The sequence below is a fragment of the Gorilla gorilla genome, chromosome 7, assembly GCF_029281585.2.
Source record: "Gorilla gorilla gorilla isolate KB3781 chromosome 7, NHGRI_mGorGor1-v2.1_pri, whole genome shotgun sequence".
In the NCBI taxonomy this organism is placed as follows: Eukaryota; Metazoa; Chordata; class Mammalia; order Primates; family Hominidae; genus Gorilla; species Gorilla gorilla.
Window position 1 is genome coordinate 113,174,386 of NC_073231.2, and position 22,775 is coordinate 113,197,160.

Genomic DNA, 22,775 nt, shown 5'->3' on the forward strand with positions numbered 1-22,775 from the left:
CCTTTATTTTTATATTAATATTAATTTGGCTCTATATTTCATTTTTGTAAACCACTTCAACCTTATTTGTTTAAGAGTTGGCAGAAGGTGAAGGATATAAATAAGTACACACAGAAACATTTTTGGAATAAAGCAATCCTCACCTGTTTTTTTCATGGATCTTCAAGATTTCATTTGTCTGTTGAAGAAGTTGCTTCTCTAGCTTGTAGGTTGATAATGAATTCTCCAGCAGCTGTATCTCAAGCCGAGAAGTTTGATTTAGTACCTTAAGATAAAAGATGAAAATATTTCAAACTTCAGTCACGAATCAAAGAACTTTTTTAAGTTTTATTTTGTCGTTAAATATTTTTTCAAGAATAATTTAACAAATGGTTTACCGCCGGGCGCAGTGGCTCACGCCTGTAATCCCAGCACTTTGGAAGGCCAAGGCGGGTGGATCACGAGGTCAAGAGATCAAGACCATCCTGGCAAACATGGTGAAACCCCGTCTCTACTAAAAATACAAAAAATTAGCCGGGCGTGGTAGCCGGCGCCTGTAGTCCCAGCTACTCGGGAGGCTGACGCAGGAGAATGGCGTGAACCCAGGAGGCGGAGCTTGCAGTGAGCCGGGATCACGCCACTGCACTCCAGGCTGGGCGACAGAGCAAGACTCTGTCTCAAAAAAAAAAAAAAAAAAGGTTTACATTCTACTTACATTCTACCAACTAATGTTTTACATGCCTTTCAGATATTATTTTGGTTTGAGATTGAAATTGCAATTGAACAAACACATTGTGTTTTAGGACTTCTGTGTCCTAAAACCCTAGGATATTCTCCTGTGCTAGTTGCTTCATATATTTTATCTCCAATATCTGTAAGTGCAAGGTTAGTATTAAGTACAAGGTCTTAGATATTGTGAATAATTAAGAATAACTAATAGGCATGTAAAAGATACCTGCCTTGATGGATCACCTGGCAAAAAACAATTAGAAATGTGCAAAATCCTCTTGACATAGTTTAGAAAGACTCATTATCACACATTTATGGAACGCCTATCACACTAGGTAATGCTAGCCTTTCCGGATATCATGACCACCTATCAAAGGAGAAATTGTTATCATCACTTTACAAATGAGAAAACTGAGCTTCAGACAGAAGCCCAAGTTCACACAGGGACCAAGGGAAGAGTGGGGTTTCAAACTCAGGTAGTTTTATTCTGATTCTGCTGCTTTGCAAAGAAAATTAAGGAGAGGTTGAGTCAAACCAATCTGAGGAAATGAAATGACCCAGAACCCAGATTGTATGAGAGACAGATTGTTCTCATCCTTTCAACACCACTATTACTACTCTGGTGGTCCTCTAGAAACTGTGAAGGCTCAATTCATCTTGAATCACAATGACCCATGTGTCCAGCTGGGCCTTATTATGACATGAGTCTGTGAGCTGTGCACCTAAACCTATCATTCTCCAGGCAAAGAATGCACACTCCAGTCCTAGCAGATGCCTTCAAATTGTGTCAATGCCCTGTTCCTGACTCTTTCTTGTCCGTCCCTCTCTTTACTTCTTAAGGGAGGTATAAAACAAAGAAAGAAGATAAATTAATTTTAAAAGCTCCTCACATTATTTGAAATATTAACTACCGCGTCTTTCCTAAAACTGCTTATTTAAAAGGACCTGGAAATACTTCTGCCAGGTCAATATCAATGTAAAGTTCCTCTACAAATGATGCCATTAGAGCCGTCCTCCTTTTCTGCAGCGTCTCTAAATCTAGGATTATATCAGATGCACACAGAAAGTCTATTCAACATATACCAACAGGGCCAGGTGTGGTGGCTCACACCTGTAATCCCAACGCTTTGGGAGGCTGTAGCAGGTGGTTTGCTTGAGCTCAGGAGTTCAAGGCCAGCCTGGGCAACATGGCAAAACCCCATCTCTACAAAAACATACAAAAATTAACTGGGCATGGTGGTTCGTGCCTGTAGTCCCAGCTACTCGGGAGTCTGAGGAAGGAGAATCACTTGGGCCTGGCAGGCAGAGTTTGCAGTGAGCCATAATTATGCCACTGCACTACAGCCTGGGTGACAGAGTGAGACCCTATCTCAAAAAATAAAATAAAATAAAAAACAAAATACACCAATAGACCCTGGGCTGGACTTGGGCTACAGGAATTTGCAGGAGTAGGGGATGTATTTGAAGGGAGCAAGGCAGGAACTAGGCTGAGGTGAGAGAGGCAAATGCCTCAGTTGCAAAACTTAAAGGGGTGCCAGAAATCTCAGTAATCAAGGTAAGTAATATTTTAATGTAACATTTTAAAAATTTTACAATTAATTCAAGAAATCCACATTTAACAGAATATCATTTAAAAATAAAGACAGGATCTGATTCTGCACATGTCTGATTTGGTCTGATGTGGTCTCACTTGCCTCACCCTACAGTCCTAGCCCTGCAAGGGGTGGAACAGGAGGGTGAGGAGGGGATGGGGCAGAGAATGGTGAGATGGAGCATTTATACTCTAAAAAAGTTTAAACTGCTATGACTCATTTATACAGTCATTAGTAAGGATCTGAAAGCCTGTCTAAAATGTACTGCTACTAATCATATTCATGTTTGTAAAGGGTTTCAGCGTTTTAAAAAACATTTTTTCTATTCTGTATTATTTCATTTCAAAACAAACAGTTTGAAGGTAGAGTTTGGAGTAGCTCAGTGGGGATAAATGGTAGAGAATATAAATATTGGAGATGCACAAGATATAACTTTCAACTATTAAACATATTATTGTCCAAGTAAGATTTGTATTTGTTTATTGAGTGACAATTTATAAAATAATGAAATAGGGAATGAAACACTTGTATGTTTTGGTGACATTTAGAACAAAGCTTGGCACAGAGACAACACTCAATATTTGTTTATGGATACTCAGTATTTGCTTATGAGGTACATTGTCTCACTAAATCAAGCATATCATATGCAGTTAAATGAAATCTATTTTCTTTCTTATTCGCCGTACTCTCTGAGCACAGTTCCTGACATTCTCAGACACCAAAAATTTTAATTTCCAAAAGACAGTAAGTATTCTCCTCCATGTCCATTGAGAACAAAATGGAACCATTTAAAATTGAAAACAAAGCTGCCCATATCTCAGTCTGGAGACCACTACAGTTCCCAGTTTGTCTTCCTTCTCCTACTGGCCCTACCTCAAGTCCATTTGTCACACAGCATCCAGAGGGATCTTTTTGAACACATAAATCAGATCATGCCATCTCCTTTGCAACATGCTAATGGCTTCCCTTTGCAATTAGAATGAATTCCAAAGCCCTCAGCCTGGTCTGAAAAGACCCACGTGATCAGAACCCTGTTCACTTCTTGTTTATTATGCTCCAACTACACAGTCTTCTTTCTGCCACCTTGACTAGCCAAATTCATTCCAATCCTGGAAGATTTGCACTTGCAGTTTCCTCTGCTTGGCATGCCCACCCCTTCCTAGATGCATGGCTGATTTCTTCTCATCATCTTAGAGAGTCCCTTTCTGGCCACCTTCTTTACAGTAATACCTTCCTCACCCTCCATCACATCACCTTATTTAATTTTCTTTACAGACCTATCACTATTGAAAACTATCATATCTGTTCACTCATTTGCTGTCTTTCTGCCCCTCCTAGGATGTCAGCTGCACAGAGGCAGGAAGGCTCATCTGGAGTCCTCTAAGCCTCCAGACCCCCCGGGGGCCTAGCACACTGCAGCGCTCATAGCTGAGTTAGATGACATTCTGGGCAATGGACAGTGAGCTGTCTTTCAGGCTTGAGTCATGGTCACAGAAAGGGTAACAGGGCTGACATGAATATCAAGTTAGATGTCAATGATGACAGTCTAAATCTAGAGCAGCATCTGAATATGGGAGAAGGGAGTCCAATATCAGAAGTCCAGGCTAAATGCCGATCTAAAGATCAGGGCAGTTTAGAGCACAAATGCCAATCCCTCCTCTTCTTTCCCCATCACCTTGACCCTATTGCTGCTTTATTTCAACTCTCTCCACTGATGTATTAAACTAGGTCTGAAGCGGGCAACCAAGAGAATTGCATAGCAAACTATGATAAATTGACCACTTTCTTGCCATGCGTCTATGGAATTTGCTGCTTAGCAATAGTTGAAGTGTTCCATTAAAATGACAAAAGACATTTCCTTCTTAGCCTAAACACATTCCAAAAGCACATCTTTGGGGAAAAAAAGAAAATTTTTAAATAAAGAAGAAGAAGGAAAAGGAGTAAAGCGTATGTGAAACATGCCCCTCAAGGAAAAATTTCAAAGAATAAGTTTTCCAAAATATACCTAAGAGTAAGAGAGACATAAAGCCTGAAATTGAGGATTTATGGGCTACAAAATTTTAGCTCTTTTTTTAAAAAAAGTAAACATTTAAAAATAAAAATTATTGGTTTCCAAGAGAAAGTGAGCTGGAAAATTTCACCCAGCTCCCTTTAATATTTTCAAGAGTGCCTTTGATCCTTTAAATTAATATTAATGCTAAAAGTCAGAGATTGAGGTAGAAAGAAAATCTCTTTTTTTTAGAGACAGGGTCTCACTCTGTCACCCAGGCTGGAATGCAGTGGCATGACCACAGTCACTGCAGCCTCTTGGGCTCCGGTGAGGTGTGCCCAGCAATTTTTTGTATTTTTTTTTTTTTTTTTTGTAAAGACAGGGCTCTGCCGTGTTGCCCAGGCTGGTCTCAAACTCCTGGGTTCAAGCAATCTGCCCACCTCAGCCTCCTAACATGCTGGGATAACAGGTGTGAGCCAGCGTGCCTGGCCAAAAATCTCTTTCAACGACTCATTAACTTTGAAATAGGCCCTGTTTTTAGGGTTATGTTTCCTTTTGCTTTAGTTATTTTTTTTTCCAAAGAAAAATTTGTAACATAAAATATGATGCCTTGGCAATTAATTCTAACAGAAGAATTAAGGTTGATACATGCAGAGGGAATGAGAGAGTTAGAAAATCAGCATTTTGCAAAATGATTGAAGTGATTTACTTGGTTAGTAATGGACAATGTGACCAAGTATTACCCTACAGGTTATCTGTTAATTTCCTAGGGAAAAGTGAACTATCGAGATGCAGTGATGTGGAGGTTATAACCCTAACCAAGTTAAAGAACAGCATAACTAAGGGAGTGGCAATCTGGCATATGTGTCTCCTGAAGAGATCCAATAGGAAGTGACCAGTAATTCCACAGAACACCTCTGCCACAATATTCCATTCAACCTAAACAAGTCTTTAGACTCAACTTCCAGTTTACAGAAACCATAGGGGATTGAAGGGTAAACTAAAGGTCATAATAAAGAAATATTCAGACAAATGCAGAACGTGAAATTATTGACAAAACAGCCCAGTTTCTTAAGAATGTCAATATCAGGGAAAAAAAAGTAGAAGACTGCTCCAAATTTAAATGGACTATTAAATCTTGAAAAACAAAACTCCTATAAAAGTTTTAGTGGAAAAATGAGAAAATATGAATGTAGAAATTAGATAATCTTATGGAATTATTGTTCACCTTATTTGTGATGTAATATATAATTAATATTATATAACTATTACATATATTCTCTATTTATTTATATATAAATATATTTTATTTATATATAAATATATTTTATTTATAATAGTAATACCCTCATTATATATGTATATATTATAACATAATAATATAACCCTATATTATATTTATAATATAATAACCACTTCATTTGGTTACAGAGTTTAATAGAGATAGGACTTATATTACAGACAGAGAACTGTGGGTAGAAATAACTCTCCCAATACAGCTAATGCTCAGTAGAGTCAGAATGCAACCCGGAGAGTCTATCTCCGGAGTCTGGGTTGTTTCCCACAGGCTTATTAAGTAGCTGTAAATAAGCAGCTTCCCTCTGGTTAGTGACACCCTCCAGTCACTAACAACTGCTACCAAAATGGCTTCTTTCAAGTCGCCATGAGGTCCTCTGCTTGTTGCAGCTGATGGCATCCAACTCTCTCTCCCTGCCCCTGCCCCCTAAATTAGCATCACGAGTAAGGAAGGAGTCCAAATTTCCTATGCTTCTCAGAGTACGGAAAAGAAAAACAAACAAACAAAAAAACCCCAAAAAAATTCACTCAATGTTCTTAGTTGGGTCAGACATCTTTGCAGTAGACTGCTTCTGTTCAAAGTCCTCTTCTGACCCATCAGCTATTTGTGGGTACCTATTACAATCAACACACAAGCCTCAGCATATTGCCCTCAGGCTTGGTGACATTGGGCTGAAACCTGCAGAGATTAAGGGACTAAAACTTAGTCAATGTAATTATTTCACAAGTATTTATTGAGAGCCTATGCACCAGTCCTGTTCTAAATCCTGTCGATAGGGCAGCGAACAAGAACAAGACAGAAACATCCCTGCTTCTTAGGAATTTATATCCTAGTGCAGGAGTTGGTCAGATTTTTCTGTAAAGGCCCAGACAGTAAACATCTTAGGCTTGGTGGGCCAAATGGTCTCTTGTATAACAATTTAGCTCTACCATTTTAGTGAAATAGCAGCCATAGACAACATATAAATGAATGAGTGCAGCTGTGTCCAATAAAACTTTATCTACAAAACAAGATGGCTGGTCAAATTTGACCTGTGGGCCATAGGCTGCTGAGCCCGCTCCTAGTGGCTTATCAAACAATTTTCCTAAACCTTGTAAGAAAACTAATTACAGGATATTTTCCTTAGATGACCCACTAAAGAGTTTGTTTCATCATTTCAGTTAAAAGATTCATGCTCATTGAACAAACTGTTCCTGAACTGCCTAATACACACACACACACACACACACACACACACACACACACACAAGTGTATATATATATATTTAAAGATAGGGTCTTGCTCTGTCAACCATGCTGGAGTGCAGTGGTGTGATCACAGCTCATTGTAAACTTGAACTTCCTAGGTTCAAGGGATCCTCCAGCCTTAGCCCCGTGAGTAACTAGGCTACAGGCACGCATTACCATGCCTGGCTTTTTTTTTTTTTTTTTTTGTAGAGATAGGATCTTGCTATTTTGCCCAGGCTGGTGTCAAACTCCTGGGCTCAAGTCATTTTTCCACCTGGCTCTTCCCTAAAGTGCTGAGATTTTAGGTGCGGGCCACTGTACCTGGCTTGCCTTATATTTCTAATGAGTGCTATTGAGGTCCAAATGGCAGATGTGATCATTTGTGATGTCTGAAAAGATGATTAAATGGGATTAAACATGCAGGAAATATATTAGGGGAAATGCCCACGAGGAAAAATTGGGAGGAAGCCAGAGGAGGTTTGGAGAGGCTTCAGACCGGGATGGTCTAATTGCAGGAAAGAGGAGAGGGAAGGAAGAAGAGTTGGGTGGAAGTCTTATCCCTCAAGGCAGCCATGCAACAGTTCCAGCAAGGCTGATGAAGAGCCCCTAGCCAAAGTCATGTGTCGGTGGACTTCTACAGCTCCCAGGAGCAGGCCTACATATCCCTGCCACAATGAGTGGAAGTGACTGCTGGAAATTGTGGTCTCTGCACCAACACAGCAATGGATTTCAGAGCACAGCCATTGGTGAGCACTGGTCAATTATACTTCCACAAGTAGGAGATTGGAAAGGTACATCTTTAAGGTCATGAAGAAGGGCTCCACAGATCATTAATTTGACTGAAAGTTAAGAAAGAAATGACTTAGAAGAATTTTGCCACATTAACTCAAACTCATGAAGGTAAAGACTGCTTTATTTGTTGCATTCTAATAGGACCTATTAAAACATCTTACATCAAGGAAGTACCCAAAGGCAGGAGTGGTTGCTCATGTCTGTAATCCAAGCACTTTGGGAGGCCAAGGCAGATGAATTGCGTGAACCTAGGAGGTAGAGACCAGCCTGGGCAACACAGCAAGATCTGGTCTCTACAAAAAATAAAGAAGTTAGCTGAGCATGGTGGCACACACCTGTAGTCCCAGCTGCTCGTGAGGCTGGAGTGGGAGGATCACCTGAGACCAGAAGGTTGAGGCTGCAGTGAGCCCTGATCAGCCACTGCACTCCAGCATGGGTGACAGAGTGAGACCCTATCCCAAAACATAATAATAAATGATAAGGAAATAAACATAGGATGGTATATCATCTACCTTATAGAATTCATTATTATTATTAAATAGCCAATATATGTAAAATTACTTAGAACTGAGGCAAGCATGGATTATTAGAGGCAAATTTTAAGGCAATTTGTTTGTCTGTTAGTTTCCCCAAAAACCAACTTTGCCTGAGAAAGAAGTGAGAAATAGAATGACACTATAGGAAGTAACATGAATAATTCCTCCTACAAACCCCTTCATATTGTACTCTTGGAAAGAGGAACTTGAAGGCCAAGAGATATTGGTACAAACTGATAACAGAGTGAGAAAAACACTGCGAGCCAGACTAAGGGGGAAGGAAAAGGCATGGTGGTGGTTTCTGATTCTTGCCACCATGGCCAGCAGAGTTATTCAGATGTGGTCATTACTGGTATCTTTCCTGATCATGACACTTTTTTCAGCACAAGAGGATCTTAAAATGCCATTGGCGTGAACCTGTGTCCTTCTGCATTTTGTTAAGTCATAAATCTAGAAGGTCAGCAGAAGATTAGAAAGCAATAAGTTAATTATTTCATAACATCATCATGTGAAAGCTAGGGCATTAAAATGTATTGGAAAGACATTCTCATGAGTTCCTGAAATAAACTGAGGACCTGAAGTCGGTTTTAGGAAAAGCAACACTTACCAGTGTGAAGCCAAGTTAGATGAATATAGGAGGAAAACCATGAGAGCATGCCTGGATAGCACAGAAGGATCTAGTGGTTTTATAAATGCTTATTATAAATGAATAGAGTGTATGGAGGTTAAGGAATAATTCAGGATTACTTTTGTAAACTTGGCTCTGAATCAGGATTTGAGTTCACTTGAGTGATTATGTCTAAGCAGAACATGTCCTGCTGCAATAGTTCAAATAAGTAGCACGAGGGTATACATTCACATATAACAGGTTCGAAGCATCACAGCTACAAATAGCATAAGCAATTGGAAGACATGAAAATGAAAGTGAAAAAAACACATAGGCGTCACTTCTTAAGGTAGGACATAATTTGAGCCATTGTCATCCTTTTCTACTTCCCTCTTATTGCTACTTGTGATGGATTTGTGATTTTCGAAATGTTTTCTGGGTTTCAGCTATCTTAAAATTGTTCTCGCTGTATCTAATAAACTTTCATTGGTCTTTGATAGTAAGTTTTGGCTGCTTCGTATAGGGAGTAGTTATTCTCTTTCATTGAATTTTCTGTACCATTTTCAATAAAGTACACATCTTCTGGCCTTAAGGATGCAGAACAATTTATCTCTCAATACCTTACATAGCACACATCTTAACAGTTTGGAGATTAACATGCTAACAATGGGACATTTTTTTTTTCCCACAACTCCAACTCCTAGGTAGACAGAGATCAAAAAACAACCCAAGACACAGTGTTTTAGGGGATAAAAAAATTAAACAAGACTCTGCCATGTGTTCCAGAAAAGTTATTGTAATAGAAACTTATACAAATTTCAAATATGCAATTAAGTAGGATATATTGTGTATTTGTTTTTGAACATGTGAGTATTTTGTAGGAGAGGGTGAGCATTCTGTTCTAATAAAATAAAATAAATAATACCGTCACATTATTTATACCACAAGAAACCAATGTGCATATATTATCAAACTTACTGTGACAATGAATGATTAGACAAAGTCTTGTAATTTTCAGGGACAATATGTAGTTCCGTCCATCTCCCGTGTTCATCTGATGCTGATGGGCAGCAAAAAGTATTTTCCAAAGCTAATGTGAATCATTGCTCCAATGTAGTCAATACTTAAGTTCTTATTCAATTAGTTAATTATTAGTGTTACTAATCAAGGGAGATAGAAAAGAAATGAGTACCCTGGAGTTTGAATCCCAGATTTTATACACTAGCTGCATGAATGTGAGAAATCACTCAAGCTAGTGATTTCTAGCTAAAAGATCTATCTATCTGCTCTAAGTGATTTTCATAAAAACCATTTGTGCACGGGAAGTTGTGTTATATAGAAGCTTTTATCTGTATCAGTCATCATTGCTATTTTTCTTTAAATACCAATCTACCTGTGATGCCAGTATCGCAAATGAAAGAAAATAGAAATCATGTTGCACCTTATTTTTGAACATATATATTTCAGCTTTCATGTCGGAAATCAACTACGTTGGGATAGAATCATCCCTTGGGTTTCAGAATGGTAACTGGAATAATGATTTTCATGGCTAAAAGGGAACCAAGAGACAATTAAAAATGACAGTCATCAAAATGATAGTCATCAAAAATGATATTTGCTATTTGCCAGTAAACTATGATGGGGTGTTTGTGACAATGGTGATCAAAGGGCATCCCTAGTTTTTACTCGTTGGTACTCAAATAAGTACATCATTGGCCCTAATAGGTAGATATATGTATATACACACATATTCCTCATAACTTCATTTGAGATTGTCCTTTCTATCTGCTGAATGCACAAACCGTCTGCAGGTGCCCTTATGGCTGCAGCATTACCAGAGACAAAACAAAACAGGTCAAAAATGCACAACAAAGACACCAATCTGACCCAAATGGTTACTTTGTTTGACACATATCATATCACAGTTGGTAGCTGCAGTGCTTATTTGAATTTAAACATTAATGAGGTCCTTTGCTGGCTCTGTTTTGGCAAACATATGCAAAGCTAAATATACCAACCCTCACTAGATCAAAAAAAACACTCATAGCATGTCAGGCAGTCATTGTTGTTATTACCAATGAACAAAAATGTATGTTTCCCTAATCACAGTGCTGAAATGTGCTCTGTGTTTATGGAGCAAGCTAAAGAAAAAAAAAAATTTTTCCTGGTTGAGTCTGTGGACTCTGGCCCTGGGGTGTACCTGGGTCTCAACATCTGTCAGCTTTCTGGTCTGCTCTGCAGTCTGAGACAGGAGGCTGGTTCCTATCTCGAGCATGGTAGCTGTGTGGTTCTGAACTGCATTCTGCTGTATCTGGGCCATCTCCGACTTCATATTTTCCACGATGTAATTCTCAAGCTGCAAGAGATAAAGAACAAAACATATTACATTATAAGCAAAGCCTCCCAGTTGGGGCATGTAATATTTACAATGACAAAACAAGACACAGCTGGCAAATCAGCCATCTGGCGGGGATCCTCTACATCTCTGGGAGTTGCAGAAATGGGAGCAGAGCACACAGGAATCCAGCTGTCAACAAATTCCTAATATACTGATAAATATATTTATAATAATCACAATCATAATGACAATTTGCACTTGGATCACACTTTCCCATTGTTGACATTATCCATTTAGCCTTTATAGCAAAGATGTATCACAGTCAGCTTTATTGTTTTGTTTATTTTATAGATGAAAAAATAGAATCAGAGAGGCCAGTGATAAACCCAAGGTTGTCCAGCAAGAATGCAGCTAAATTCACATACTAATTTAAATCTAATTCTTGGTGCTCTGGTTTTTCCGTTACACCGTACTGACCACTTATCTCAGAAAAATTCAGCCTCCTGCTTCCATTTTTGTAATGATAAATAAAATATCACGCTACTTTGGGGGAATGGGATGAGGAGTGGGAGGAAGGATGATGTCCAAAACAAAAACCTTTAAAGGAATATTAAAATATAGGCAATGATATATGAAATGAGCTGCAAAGCCTGAGAGCTAGCTGTAATCATTCTCCATGCTCCTTTGCAAGCTCAAAAACAGGTACTGAAAGTACAACCCATATAGCAGTATTTACCCTTCTTGCTTTGGGTAATATTTAGTCCTTTATGGTGCCATCTTAGAGAACAGTATAGTGCTAAAATAAATGGTGCCATAGGGACCATGGAGAATCATTAAGTGACTTACTGCAAGGGGGCCTATTAGGTACCTGGGAAAATAAAGCTGAACATATGCATTGTTTGAAAAATACAAAGGAAACCTGCACCTCCCTGTCAGTGCATTTAATTCCTCCACCACTGTGTGGTGACTACATTTTATCACTGCACTACACATATAGGGAAATTGCATCCCAGAGAAGTCAGGTCCAAGGCCACACACCACAAAATCAGCCAGACTTGGACTTGAGCACTGAAGTCCTTAACTCTCATACCAACACTTTCAACCACTTAATAGCTATGACAAGTCGTGCTTCACAAGCCGGGTTCCAAATCATTAACAGCTATGTGATTTTTACTGATTTACTGAACCATAATACATCCACTATTTCATAATCCATCGTAAAATTATTATCATGTAATAAATATAGTCTAAGTGTAAATTCCCCTTTGTAAAGCTTTGGCAGCTCACTTGCTAACATCATCCCTTGATTATTTCTATTTATCAAAAACAAATCTGTCCCATGCTAACAAAAATGGTTTTCAATCAAACTCTTATTATTATTAATACATTCTAAATTCATTCTTGGTCAATATAAGATAATTCCCCTTCATTCATTTTTCCCCCAAATTAGACATAGGAGGGAAAAAAATTCAACCTATAAAAGTTTATTATAAAACAAATACAAAATATATTAGAATAAATCTCTGAAAATTATCAAAATGTAAGGCCTGTAGGCCAAATCTTGACTTTATTCCAATTGAACTAACATATTTAAACAACAAGAGGCAGGTAGAGAAAAAGAGGGTAGGACAGAGTAATAAAAATTTGTCATTTTGGATTCCACATCCTATGTTCCCTTTTTCCTAATAGCATTCCTTAACTTTCTTTTGGGAAGTTATCTTTTTGCCCTTCGGAACAAATGCTTCAGGTAGAGTTGTCCCAGCCTAGCATCACAAATGAGTACAGGTTCTAACTTGTCAAGCCAGAATGTTCTGCTCTTACTTCATAGGTGTGAATTGTTCAAGAATGGAAAGACATCACAAGCAAGGCCATTAGCCTCAGTTCTCAAATTTTATCAAACTCATTTATAAAATAACTTTGTTTTCCTCTGTGGTTAGTAAGCTGGTGACATATGCCCAATACAGTTGATGCCCGATTTTGCCACCACAAAACCAGAGTCAGCCCAAGAATGAAGCTGACTCAGACATATGTTAGATAAGGAGATTAGATAGATAGATAGATAGATAGATAGATAGATAGATAGATAGATCGATCTATGTACATACATAGATACTTGGATGCAGATAGACACAGAGTCAGGTGATGCCTTTTGAGCACCTGGACCTAGCTATATTTTTAGCTAGTTCCACCCTTGGACATTCAATTGTAAGTTGCATGATCTAACAGTCTCCCATTGAGCAGCCAACCTTTTTTCCCCTTCAATCACATTGATTTAGATTTTTAACACCTACAACCAAGATTTTGGATTGTTACTTTTAATCAATGTTTAGCAGAAGAAATTTCAGGCAGGAAAACGTTAAGAGAATATTCCTTACTTTTCCAGGGAATTTGAGGTTATACATGAGTGTAAGTATCTTAAAAAATTACAGATAAGTCTCCATTATAAAGATAATAGCTATCATTTATAGCTGACAGTTATCATTGCCTACTATGCAACAGGCACAGAGCTACATGTTTTCCTTTTATAATCACACTTAAACTTCACAATTATATATGTTATAGCTGCTTTATAGATGAGACTACTGAGGCTCAGAAACCCCCAAACAACTTGCTCAAGAACAAGCAAGAATTCAACCCATGTTGTTAACCAAAACCCATGTTGTTAACCTAAACCCATGTTGTTAACCTCTAACCTATTTAGCCTAGCACTGCTTTGTTATGCTATGCATTTTATTATATAGCTCTTAAAGCTTGAGTGTTCATCAAAACTACATGGGGAGAATTTTAAAATGCAGATGGAGGTACAACACACCAGAAATCTTTAAGGGCATGTACTGGGAAACTGTATATTTTATAAAGCTTCCCAATGTAATTCTTACTCAGGTAAAGAATCAGTGCATCTCAAAGTGTGGTCCATAGAACAACTGCCTGTATGAGACCTGCTTGTGAACAGTCAGCCATGAAATGAGGAGTTTGCACCAGGATGTAAATTGTCTAGGTCACTAAGCACACTGTTTAGTTCATTCACCTGATGTATATATATACAAACACACATGCAAAACTTTCTCATTGAAGAAAGTGATGCTGTAGTTTATATTCTGGTGCAAACTTCTTACCATGTTTCCTAAATGACAGCAATGTCATTGAGTAATACTCATTTAAACTATCAAATTTACTTTGAAATATCAGATTCCCTGCTTATCAAGAAATCTGGCTTTCTATGCAAATTTTCCTCCTGAGAGAGTTCACTAATCAGTGAGCTCCAATACAAGATCTGCTTGATAATTGTACGTCAATTTCTTATGCAGTTGGTTAGCAGTAGTCTGTTCCCAGAGTTTGATTTGCTCCAGGTGTAATAACAATCATGTACCCTAGTCTTCACAGGGAGGACACCCTCAGCATAGGTGGCTACATCAAGGTTCAGTCTCTTTGTATCAGCTGTTGACCATTCTGTACTAAAGTGCTTTTTTTAATTATAAAAGTTAACACCAGCAAAGCAAAATAACTATTTCATGCTAGCATTCATCACAGCCATAAAGTGCCTCTCAGTTCTGCTGACCCTGTTGTAGATATAAAGTAAGTCTCCAACCTACACTAAAATGCTCATTTAGGCTGCTATGATGAGTAGCATGAATATAGCTCTAGTTAATTATTTTTTAATCAAATGGGGCTGCTTTCTCCAGGAGTAACTGCCTTTTAATGCAAAATCTAATGGCACACTTAAGTAGCAAGAACCAGATGTAGTTGATTTAAAGGCTGGAGCAGGAGGCAGAAGTCAAATATACAATGTGTGATTAATAAGAAGGACTGCTTTCATCTTATCTCTAAACATTCCTCTGTAGATGTATAACTGTGAAATCCATCTTGATGTGCCATAGCAGCCAGGTTCAGAAAAGATTTGTAACAAATTTGATTGTCTTCATATATTCCCTACTGGTTTTAAAATATGTTTACAGAAAATGACAGCTACCTCAAGGTTCAATATTTTATAAACATCTAAGATGTGAATTTTAAGCTTAGAAGTTGCTGACCACAAGAGCTAATGAGTTATAATGTAGGAGTCTCTCAACCTGAATAATAAAATTATTTGACTATACTGCCATACCAGAGTTTTATAAGTTATTGACCAAAATACTAGGAAGAGAATGTGATTTGAAATGAAATGACAAACAATAAATGATTACTTTCAAGCAAAAAAAAGTTGCATTTGTTAAGTGATTTAATATTTGCATAGCTTTTGTACACATAGTCTGACTTGATCCTTATACCAAACTTGCAAGGAGAGAACTGATTCCATTTTATAGTTTAGAAATCCGAGGCCTTCAGTGACTTCATAGAAATCAAAGAAAAGCCAGACATCAAAGAAAAATCTCAACTCTATCTTCTGATGTTCTACTAGCCTCAGAGTTGTGGGAAGTGTTCTGTTATTGGACTGGTTGGCTGGATGATTGGTTGACTGATAATTTCAATTTTAGTCAGCTATTGCATATTCATTATGATAATATATTATAACATACACAATATATTATAATATTTATAATATTTATTCCTTTGAGAAAAACATGCATCACTAGAGGGTGATTACTTTCACTTGGTTTCACTATAGTGGAGACCAAGTTAATTTGAGGTGGGATGAGAAGCCCTAGGGCCAGGTATGTGGAAAGTTTATTTGCCAGTACTTTTAATAGAATGGAATCATTAAAGTCCTCTCATTAGTTTTTACCTTTTTTTCTTAGTAACATAAGTTTATTTTGTCTGCTCATTCTATTTTCTTGCCAACCATTGTAAAATACAACAAAGGGAATAACAATAATACACAAAGCCTCTACAAAGGCTAGATATGTACCAGCTTTTACAAATACGCAGTTCATTGAATCTTTAGAACAATCAAGGTACTGTAAGTATTATTTTCCTCATTTCACTGATGTCTAAACAGAGGCTCAGGGAAGTTAAGTAAATTGTCTAAGATCATACAGTGGGTTTTTGGCAGAGCTGGTATGTTGCTTTGAGGCTAGATTGACCAGTAGCTTGTGCTCCATTCTGAAGGAATGTCACTCATCAAACACAAGCATATTGTTACCAATGTTAAAAACAAATTCTGATAACATACAATATTCATACACAAAATATGTAAAAATGAAAGCTACAGAAATGATGAGGTGAAACTTGTTCAAAGATTGACCATTTTTTAATTTATACATTTGCATATTGATTGATGGCTGTAATATCTTAGGAAATGTTTTTTTTTTTTTTTTTTTTTACCCATGGTGAGAAAGCAAATATCCAGTCAACTGTATGAAAAGTCTTAGTATTAAGTAGGCAAAGAAAACATATTTTTAAGAAGGTAACATAATCAGCCATTTGTAGTTCTATCATAAATCGCATGCCCCTGTATTTTGCCCAATGACCAGGGGAGAACTGATGCTATCATTCTCCATCATGAGAGAGAATTTTGGGAGAGCTTTTACTAGACTCTCAAAACCCTTGTGGGCTTCAGTTTCATGAGAACCAAAATCTGTGTGAGATTATGACATGTCTTGTATGTGAAATGCATTCTGTATCATTTCACTTGAAGAAACCACTTCAAGGGGTCTCTTAAACCAGAGCATATCTTAAAGCACAAATAATACAATTTCTCCATGTAATTCTTAAGAAAGTAACATTTTAAACCCTATAAAAATTGACAAAGGCATTGTTCACTTAAAATATGGTGCAGATTAAATGGACCTTCATTGGATGTTGGTGCATATGGCATTACTCAGTTATGGCAAAACAACCATGAAATAAAGCAAAAGGGTAAATATGGGAAAGCAATAAAAAGGTAAAACAATGCAAAAAATGCCTTAAATGTTCATGGTTTTATCTAATCTCATTGTTCCATAAATCAATGGCAATATTGAAAATGCAACTATATCTAGGTTTATGGCCTGATTAAAAAAAAAGACAGCTGAAGGCAAATATATTATTTTCAGGGATTTCTATTATTAGATCTCCCAATATACTATTTCTTTTATGAAATGGAGAAATATAATTGTCTTTTTAGACAATAGATCTATTTAGCTAACATTTAAAATGGTTTCTGTACTGATATACACGCCATGGATCCCATTTCTCATTTTGATATCTGAAAGAATATTTACTATTTATGGAAGAAAGAAAACCATTAGTACAAGAGAGCTGAAAGAGACATTAAATATTATGAGCTCTAAGGATCTTGTTTTATAGATGTGGTGACTGAGGTTCAGAGAGGTTATAGAAAGCAAGGTGAAACAGCTAATCAATGTCAGATGTCAGGTCATGACCCCTCTGTGTGTGGGAAACCCAGGCTCACATCACTAGGCTGAGCCAACAACAATGGCTGTCGGTACCTTAGACCCACCCCACATTTCTTTCCCAATTCCCTGGTTCCTGCTACTTGCTTTGCCTTTGCTGATTCCTGATTTGGATCTCCCCTTTCACCAACTCATGCTCCATCCATTTTAGGGGTCTTGACTTTCTTTGCTGGACTCTGTTCTTGCTTCCTACCATTGATACCCATCAGCGGCCCCCGGTCATTGAGCCTCAGCAACCCCTTGATTTTTTTTCTTCAGATGCATCACCTCACACATGGCAAAAAACAGAACCAAATTCTAAAATTAGTTCAGGCTTATCATCCCCTGTGTCAGTTCAGTTTAGTCTTAGCATATATGTGGTAAGTGTGTGCTGTGTACTAAGCCTGGTGCCAAATGCTACAGGTACAAAGAGTTGAGTCTAGCAGGAAATAGAAACATGTGAATGAGTCATTTGAATAGAATTGGTGAATGGAGTCTGCCTCTGACTATGTTTCTTTCTGTAAATATTCTTTCTGCTTGATAGGGAGATGCTCTCAGATACTGATACTAATAATGTGAGTGGATGTTTGTTACTCAGCCTCCAAAGGAATAGTAGCAACATCCCATTGAGGCATATATAGAAGCTATCAAGGGCAACCCAGAAAATCCCATAGGAACAAATTCTCCTGCCATTGCTTTTTTTGGTAATGATTCTTGTGGGACCACATTTTTGTGGCTGCTGAAAGTTGCCAAAGTCATTTACATTGCCCTAGAGTTGGGCCAGGACCCAGGAAAGTCATTCTCTCTTTGTATAAGCGAATGTCTCCTGTGCCAAAACACATTTTGCTAACCTGGCACCTCTCTTCTACACCTACCTTCTCACACTAGTAAAATGTCAGAGTCATGGAACCTCAAGCATATTTGTACGTCTGCTTAATTTTCCCCTTTACCTTTTTTTAAAAGGCACATGGCATATAAAAAGCACATTCAGCCAGGAGTCAGGATATCTGGATTTTAATCCAGGTACTATCATTGATATAGTCCATGAATTTGGAGAAATCACTTAAACACTTTGGGTTTAAGTTCTTCATCTATGAAATAAAGGGCTGGATTCAATCATTTCTAATGACTCATGAAGCTCTCAAACTCCTTGATTTAAAACTTCCTTTATAAAGTACAAGAGTCTATAAGGTTTGAATTTTAATTTATTATAGAAAATTGAAATCTGAATGTATATATCTATAAAATATAACATACATATCCTTAATGGTAGTAAAGAAACAATGATACTAGAAACAATAGCAAAGCCCTGGACTGGATCATGTCTCCATAGCAGGCACATCTGTTTTAAGATAAAGAGCTAGAATCTCTGAATCGCTTAATCCCCAGGCACCATTCTGTCCCAAATATATTCCTTGTCTTTCTCCAACACAACTTGGCTTTCTGTCTTTGGTTTTTATCACAGTGAATGGCACCATTACCACCTATCTGTTCATCCAAGCCACAGAGAATCACCTTGATTAGTCTTTTCCTTCTTTTTCTACATTAAATCCACACCAGATGGTGTTGCTTTTTTTTTTTTTTTTTTTTTTTTTTTTTGAGAGGGAGTCTCTCTTTGTCACCCAGGCTGGAGTGCAGTGGGGCGATCTCAGCTCGCTGCAACCTTCACCTCTTGGGTTCAAGTGGTTTCCTGCCTCGGCCTCCCGAGTAGCCAGGCACATGCCACCACGCCTAGCTAATTTTTGTTTTTTTAGTAGAGACAGGGTTTTGCCATGTTGGCCAGGCTGGTCTCGAAGTCCTGACCTCAGGTGATCCACCCACCTGAGCCTCTCAAAGTGCTGGGATTATAGGCGTGAGCCACTGTGCCTCGCCCTCTGCTGTCTCTTGAAGGCTGCCTAGGTCCATCCCTCTCCCGCTTCCCTCTCTCCCTACCAATATCACTTTATTCTCACAGTCACTGACTAAGGTCAGACTCTCATCAGTTTTCTTCTGGATTTGTTAATGGCCCCATAACTGGTCTCCTGACTCCAGACTTGCCTCCTCCAATCCATCATCCATGCCATAGCCAGTGGGATCAATCTAAAGCACAGATTTGGTTTTGTCATGTCACTGTTCAAAATCTTTCAGTAGCTTCTACTACCTGCAGATAATGTCACAACACTATGTTCGTCATAGATGATTCTTAACAATCTGGACCCCGACCCTCCCACCCTACATGTACTTTACGCTCCAGACATACCAAATGACCACAGTATTTTCATTTCACTAAGCAAACACTCTTTTTGACTCATGTCTTTGCATATGACTTTGCTCCGACTGGAATGCTTCTTTTCACCTTTATTCTCCCTTTTCTTGGGCTAGGTCCTAGTTTTCAAAACTCAGTTCAAGCTTTTCCTCCTCTAGGAAGCCTCTCATCAATCTTCTCTCTGTAATACCCTTCCTTTCTATTTCTAGAGCACGTGTACCTCTGTTTTTCATAATAGCCTTATTCACCACCCTTCCTTTCTACTTCTGGAGCACATTGTGCCTCTGTTTTTCATAATAGCTTTGCTCACCATCCCAGTATAATTTCCCTAAGCACAAGCACTACCTGGTTCAACTTGGTACCACTTCCTTTCACTTCGTGGCACATAGTGGGGTCTCAATACCATTTTGATAAATAATTTAATGCATAAATGAATTTGTGTATGAAAACACTGAGTCTCCCATTGTGAGCTTAGCCTAGTTCCATTTGTTTCTCTAAGTAAGAAATATCATATTAGCAATTATCAATGATCCCCTTTTGAATGGCAAAGGAACCAGCATAAATGATGTACATAGATCTGAAGACACATATCCTCACTTTGTGGACCACATAAACCCATCTTGTCTTACTATGTCTTTCTACTTTGCTATTCCGAAACATCTCGACTATGAGTCATTGTTTAAATCAAGTAAAATCGATGAAACACACTGAAAACTAACCATGTCTTAATCTTGCTCCATACATAAAAGCAAAAGAAGTAAAACTTAATGCTGTTCATTGAGACTGCTTATAACATAAGCATGCTACAAATCCTGGACTGAAGGTATCAATGTCCTGCTTGCCTTCCTGCCTGCCTGATGGGTAGAATAAAGAAAGGAACAAATCCTCTCAACGAGGGAATCTAATAAGTCTTCCAGAGGCAGTCCCAAAGGAATATAGAAGGGAGGGCCTACATTTCTTCTGTCTCCTTTAATATATAAAAAAAATAGCCTTATGGCAATGACACTGCATTCCAGCCTAGGCAACAGAGTTAGAGCTTATATCTGAAAAAATACAGACTGGAAAAATTGAGGGCTAGGGGATAAGAAAGGACTCTGGGAAGACTTTGAGAGCATGCAAGGAGCTGTGCTTGCTTAGGCAAGATGACTCTCCTGCCTGCCTCCTGAAATGTGCTTCTTGGGAAATCAAGAAATAAATCAGTCAGAAGCAACAGCATGCCATTGATGCCATACCACACACATGCGGCAAGGGCACAGCATCAGAGTTTTAATATGAGATTCAGGTAGAAGGCAAAGACAGATAATTTCTGTGCACTTTACCATATTTTCAGACATAGTAAGCATAAGATTTACCCATTTAATAACATATATAAGAACATATGTTGTATGTACGTATATACAAACATACACACAAATACATTTGCACAATTGTGCTCTTGTACACACATATATTTCCCTATTCCCAACCTACATGTGTCCAGTTCTACATTCATACTTTGTAGTTATGTTCATTTCATTGCAGTTTATTTTCTTAAAGATCCATTTAAAATAACCAACGCATCACTCACCTTTGAATGAGGTGTATTTGATGTAAAATTTAATCACTTCAGAAACTGCCCATTAATCTGTCATGGACAGCTCCAGTATTCTGCCTAACAACACAGAAATCTTTTTCCCAAATTCTAAAATTATACTTAGATGACAGAAGAATGGAATAATTACAAAGCAACTTGGTATGCATTGTTTTTATAACAATAAGAGGGATCTTTTTTAACTAAACAAGATACTGTTTCAAACAAAATTGCAAACATGTCTCCCTTTACTGTAATGCTTTTTAGTTTCTTGCTTATCTGAAATGCAGTTTAACCCCCTGCATGCTACACAAAATACATTCTGTTTCACTTAAAAAGAGAAAGCTTTGACATTTGAACTACAGACCACCCCAGCAGCTAGTAGGTTGGGGGGATTGATGGGGTAAAAGGCTCTCCACCAGATAATTCTTCTAAGAAACATTTTCTGCAAACCACACTTATTTCTCCTCTGACAAATGGCAGCAAGGCAAACACATAGCTTATAATGATGATCTTTTAAAAGAAATCTTCTGCATTCAATGAAACATTACAGGATAGATCACAAAATTTAAATACCCAGCAGATGATATAAGATACTCAAGAACAGAAGTTTGAAAGCCTTAATAATTAAGGGATTTGTCGATTTTTCAGGAATACCATGACTAGGTAGAAAATTGCCATCATTTTACTCTGGTATTTTGTATGAAATTGGAAGGTATTAACACTTAAAATCAAATCTCTTTCAATAAAATCCTTTACTATTCAACACTCTGACTTTTTAGGCTGTTATTACCTTTTCATTTATGCTACGTCTTTTCTTGCTTACAATGAAGTTGCTTTGTTGGTTGTCTTTCTCTTCTGAAATATCTTGTTTATGGGTTTTTAAAATTAATTTTCTTTCATCTGCTTAAATAAAGTAAAATAAATGATAAAAGTGTGTGCGTATATATGTGTATGCATGTGTTTTCTCCCACAATATGAGATTACTCAATGGAAAATATAGTAAGTTTGTACAGGCATAAAACTGTTAATGTCATTGTATAATAAACATTCCAAAACATTATGTGTGAGGTCCAACTGACTTTTTTCTGAATAATATTTGTTGAGTACTTCTTATTTAAATTACCCTTGGTCCAGGTACTGGAAGAATTATTAGGACAGAAAAAGTCATTCAAAGCATAAGAAAGGAATAATGATTGCTGACATCTTATAAATGCAATAAAATCCCTATTTTTTTTCTCCCTTTGACCAAAGGACTAGAGACAGTGGGCATTGTTTCATCTTTCACAAAGGCCATTTTGGTGCCCTGGTGATGCTTGTTACATCCCAAGTGCTATTGGATGAGAGACCAAATTAGCATTACAATAAACTGGCTTCTCTGAGAATTAACCATACACCACAAGAGAATGAAACGAAGCATGAGTAACTGCAAAAATACCTGCTCTTGTGACTACACATATTGCCAGAGGAATTTTGTAAAAGTCAGTTTTAAAGACTCATTGATCTAGTTTTGGCAGCTGTAGATCACCTCCCAGTGTTCCTCCTGATTTAGTCCCCATCCC

The 22,775-nt window shown here is 37.7% G+C and overlaps 1 protein-coding gene across 2 annotated transcripts in view; it reads right to left on the reverse strand.

Annotated features, from left to right (window-relative positions):
* Positions 1-22,775, reverse strand: part of ANGPT1 (angiopoietin 1) — a 254,245-nt gene that overhangs the window by 86,548 nt on the left and 144,922 nt on the right. For both annotated transcript variants that reach the window (XM_019032972.4, XM_004047428.5), the window contains exons 2-3: positions 10,950-11,105; positions 144-265 (exon numbers count right to left, since the gene is read on the reverse strand). In XM_019032972.4, the coding sequence (XP_018888517.1) occupies positions 144-265; positions 10,950-11,105 (278 nt within the window). The remainder of the gene's footprint in view (positions 1-143; positions 266-10,949; positions 11,106-22,775) is intronic.